Genomic DNA, 4,371 nt, shown 5'->3' on the forward strand with positions numbered 1-4,371 from the left:
ATCCCAACCCAAGACAGTACTAAGTAGTTTCTATACTTGCCATGTCATATAGACACTACTCATAGAAACTACATCTCCAATGCATGATTTCTTCAAAAATAATTGCTATCCAATCATATTATTTCTCTCTTTTCTCCCTCCAATCACCTCTTCTTTTGTCTTGGTTTTCGCGTAGACATGGTTTCTTGCATGAGACCCAATTTCTTTATGTTTTTGTTCTCTTCTCATTAACTCCCCTGCCAACTCAATTTTTTATTTATGTGGTACCATATTTAATGTCATGAAAACCAGCTGAATTGGACAGTTGGGACTGCCCTAACTCCACTGCTCACTCGGAAGCCCTGCTCGCGCCAACACGACAGGCCGGGCCCACGCGCCAGCGCCAGCCGCATTTATTCACCGCGCGAAGTTTCGGCCACGACTCCGCCACGCGGCCACGCCACGCCACGCCCACTTGCCGAGCCCCGGCGACTGACCTCCCGGCGCGCTCTCCTATATAAACCCCGGCGCCGGAAGCCACCATTCCCCAAGAGAGACGCATCCGCCCCCACCACCCACTCCCACACGCACAAGCCTTCCCCTCCCTCACCTCCCCATCCCCTCCACCTCCGGCAACCCAACCCAGAACCCACTCCACTTCCCCGGTGAGGCTGAGCGATCCACCACCACACACCACAACGGCGACGACGGCGAGCCACCGCGGGCACGGTGGCGACAGGTTTGTGCTCTGAACCCTTCTCGTAGGAGCTAGGAAGAGGAGGCCTTGTCCGGGAGCCTTTCTTGCTGGTGCTATTTGATCGAGCAAGGAAGCGTGACCGGAGAAGACTGGAGCTTCATTTCCAACTGTTCGTCTTCGTCCTCCTCGGATTAGGGAAGAGCAGAGAGATCCGGGGAACCTTTTTTCTCTCCTGGATTAATTGCTGTCTGTTCTTCGTAGAACTTTCTGGTTTTCTTTTAGCTTCCTTCTTTGTTTTGTCTCTTTCATCTAGCGAGCCGGAAAGGGGCTATTTTTAAGCCCCCTTTCAGGCTGCACCAACCAAACCATCCCTGTTCTTCGCTTTTACAGAAGAAACAGGCCACCTTTTTTTTCAAATTTCTTTTTCAGTTAGCTCTTTTCGGCTCATCAGTTTTTGGACAAAAAAGATTCGAATTTTTTTCTGTGTTTTTAGCTCATCTTCGTAATGGAAGCCATAGATTTGTACACAAACCAGCTGAGATCCTCGTCGTCCTCCTCCTCGGACCAGGAGCTCATGAAAGCACTCGAACCTTTTATCCGTAGTGCTTCTTCGCCCACCTCCACCACCACATCCACCTTCTCCTACCCCTACCCCTCTGCTCTGCCTCAAGATTCGTACTACTACTACCCTGCCGCCGCCTCCTCTTACACCGCGCTCCCGCTACCGCCGCCTGCTCCCACCGCCACGTCCTTCTCGGAGCTCCCGCCCCTGCCGCCTTCCTCCTCGTCGTACACAACGCTAGCGGCACCATACCCGACGTCGTCGGTGGATGCCGCGGCGGGGCTGGCGCTGAACCACCTGGGCCCGGCGCAAATCCAGCAAATCCAGGTGCAGATCATGTTGCGGCGGCAGCAGCAGCAGCGGGGCCTGGCGGCGTCGCTCCTCGGCCCACGGGCGCAGCCCATGAAGCAGCCCGGGGAGGCGGCGCCGTCGTCGGCGGCCGCGAAGCTGTACCGCGGCGTGCGGCAGCGGCACTGGGGCAAGTGGGTGGCGGAGATCCGCCTGCCCAGGAACCGGACGCGGATGTGGCTCGGCACCTTCGACTCCGCCGAGGACGCGGCGCTCGCCTACGACAAGGCGGCCTTCCGCCTCCGCGGCGACGCGGCGCGCCTCAACTTCCCGTCCCTCCGGCGGGCCGGCGCGCACCTCGCGGGCCCGCTCGACGCCTCTGTCGACGCCAAGCTCACCACCATCTGCCAGGGCCTCGCCGCCGCGCCCGCGTCCAAGGCCGCCGCCAGCACCACCTCCGCCCCGGACTCGCCCAAGGCCTCGGCGTCGACGACCACGACGGAGGGCGACGAGTCGGTGCACTCCGCCGGCTCGCCTCCTTCCCTCCCGGCGTTCCCGCAGCAGCAGCAGGCGACGCCGCTCCCGGAGATGGCGAGCCTGGACTTCACGGAGGCGCCGTGGGACGAGTCCGCCGCCTTGCACCTCAACAAGTACCCGTCCTGGGAGATCGACTGGGACTCCATCCTCTCGTGATCAAGCCAGCAAGCAGATGCTCAATCACGCGCTGTAATTTTTGTCGATGGATTCCATTAATTATTAATCCGCAGCCGCTGCGGATCCGATGGAATATTAGACATCGGCCGCGGCGGCTGCGAGTAGGGTTTAAGGGTCTCGTCGAAACATAGCGGTCAGTAAGGAGAGGGTTTAAGCTCAAGCTTTTTCCATTTGGTCATGGAGTAGTACATCAAGTGTTGTATTAAGATTATTCATTAGTGTCAGTGTATGTAGTGATCTCCTGGTTGCTTGGCCGGTTGTTTTTTCTCCGGCAAGTCCAGTTGAGGGTGTAAGTGTTGTATTAAGAAATTGTTATGTAACTGTTGGTTACTACTGAACTTGAATTTTGTCTGATCACTGCAATGTTTGCCTCTGTTTCATAGCTCCAATAGCGCTAGTTCTCTGTTGTAGAAAAAAAGAAGTTAGCTTTTGCAAAAGTTCCTTTCTTTTTGAAACATGCCTGCCAAAAGTTCTTTGATCATACATAATTTACGGCTGTTACGTAGTGACTCGATTCGAGACTTCAGAGAGGTAGATCGCCCTGGTTCCATGCTCCACAATCCTTGTTCTGCAATCCAGAAGCACATGCTAATCAGTAATCAACGATCGAGCCTGGTTTGGAAATTTCTTGAGTAACTCCATTCCTAGCCTGTTATAAGCCCTGGTTCCATGCTCCATTTCTTGAGTGCAAGGGACATCGTAGCCTGTTATAAGCATTGGAATGCAAAAAAGTACTATGGAGCAAGGGAAGTTAGGAAGAAAGGAATGCTTGGTCAAAAAAGCGGTATTCTTCTTTTGCAATCCTACTCTTTTAGAAAACTTTGACGTTTCAAATTAGAGTTGCGCGTGCAGACTTAAGAACTACTCGAGCACAAGGATTACATTACCGGCGATACAACATTTATCAGTGAGCTCCGGTAACGATAATCGGTTGAAAATCGGTGAAAATCGCCAAAACCAATCGGTAAAGGGACCCAAATTCAAAAAACGAAAATCTATAATTTATCGTCGATAATCGATGCAAACCGAACGATTTATCGCTTCGCCTACTGAAAATATATTTTGACAGTGGAAAAAATATTAAGGTTTGATAGCATTTAATTTTTTAGGTTATGTATTGTATTATATTAGATAAATTACACATATATGCACAATTTTGCACTTCAAGCCAATGCCAATCTTCTCTCCATGTTCCCAAACAAAGTCCTGATTATTAGACATTCACCTGCAAGAGGGAAATCGAACCATGTCTGTGTCAAAATTATGCTACGAATAAATGATACTCACCCTTAATTTGTACCATTTAGGCATACAATATAAAGTAAAGGCATGCACCTTGTTTTCCTATTTAACATAGCATATTGTACAACAATAAACTTTTCTCCGGGACTAATATCTAAAACTGTAGCCTAGATTTTAGATCTGTGATACAACCAACCATCCAAGAAATATTGTATACCAATGTAGTATATTTGGCCAAATCGGTGAGTAGAAATACAAAAGAAGCTGACCTTGAAAATCATCCGATACAAATCGATAATCAACGATTTACCTCGATTATCGACGCCACGATCACAGCTCCCTCGCTCCCAGCTGCAACATCATCGATGATCGCCGCATATATATCGATTATCGGCCTTAATCGCACAAAAAATATTTTTTCCCTAAGCAAACAATTGTTGCTTTCAACATGTGACAATACTCGGGAATCAAGAGAAGGTCTAGTTTTTTATAAAAATAAGTTCTCTACTTTTTATGAATTTTTTTAAAATTTTGAATTTTCCATTGAAATCCACCGACACTACTACAAAAACGTTGATTTGTCCCGGTTGGGAAACCCCTGTTGTCCCGGTTTCCCAACCGGGAACGCCAGTCCGGGACAAAAGGGGTGCCCTTTTGTCCCGGGTCTGGCAACCGGGACAAAAGGTCCCTTTTTTTTCTTCATGTTTTCCTTTTCTCAATTCTTTTTCTATTTCAATTATACTTTTGCATTTCAATTAAACTTATGTATTGGAATTTAGTGTGTATGATCTCCACTAATATATATATATAGTTACTTATATAATATTTGTCCTAGATAGTTTTCATATATAAATTAATTCACTTATATATATATGTATACACATATCTA

General features: G+C 48.8%; 1 protein-coding gene across 2 annotated transcripts; it reads left to right on the top strand.

Annotated features, from left to right (window-relative positions):
- Positions 1-538: 538 nt before the first annotated feature.
- LOC120670611 (ethylene-responsive transcription factor RAP2-13-like) lies at positions 539-2,597 on the top strand. 2 transcript variants are annotated; one of them, XM_039950757.1, is made up of 2 exons: positions 539-1,871; positions 1,965-2,597. In XM_039950757.1, exons 1-2 carry the CDS (start codon positions 1,182-1,184, stop codon positions 2,217-2,219), a joined length of 945 nt encoding a protein of 314 aa, XP_039806691.1. In that variant the 5' UTR covers positions 539-1,181; the 3' UTR covers positions 2,220-2,597. The 2 variants fall into 2 exon arrangements, with proteins under 2 accessions (XP_039806691.1, XP_039806689.1); XM_039950755.1 differs by having other exon boundaries at positions 539-2,597.
- Positions 2,598-4,371: the final 1,774 nt, after the last annotated feature.

The sequence above is a fragment of the Panicum virgatum genome, chromosome 4N (genome assembly GCF_016808335.1).
Source record: "Panicum virgatum strain AP13 chromosome 4N, P.virgatum_v5, whole genome shotgun sequence".
NCBI classification, from domain to species: Eukaryota; Viridiplantae; Streptophyta; class Magnoliopsida; order Poales; family Poaceae; genus Panicum; species Panicum virgatum.

Bases quoted from the DNA above. Each gene is read 5' to 3' on its own strand.
- LOC120670611 (XM_039950755.1), top strand. From the start codon at position 1,182: ATGGAAGCCATAGATTTGTACACAAACCAGCTGAGATCCTCGTCGTCC.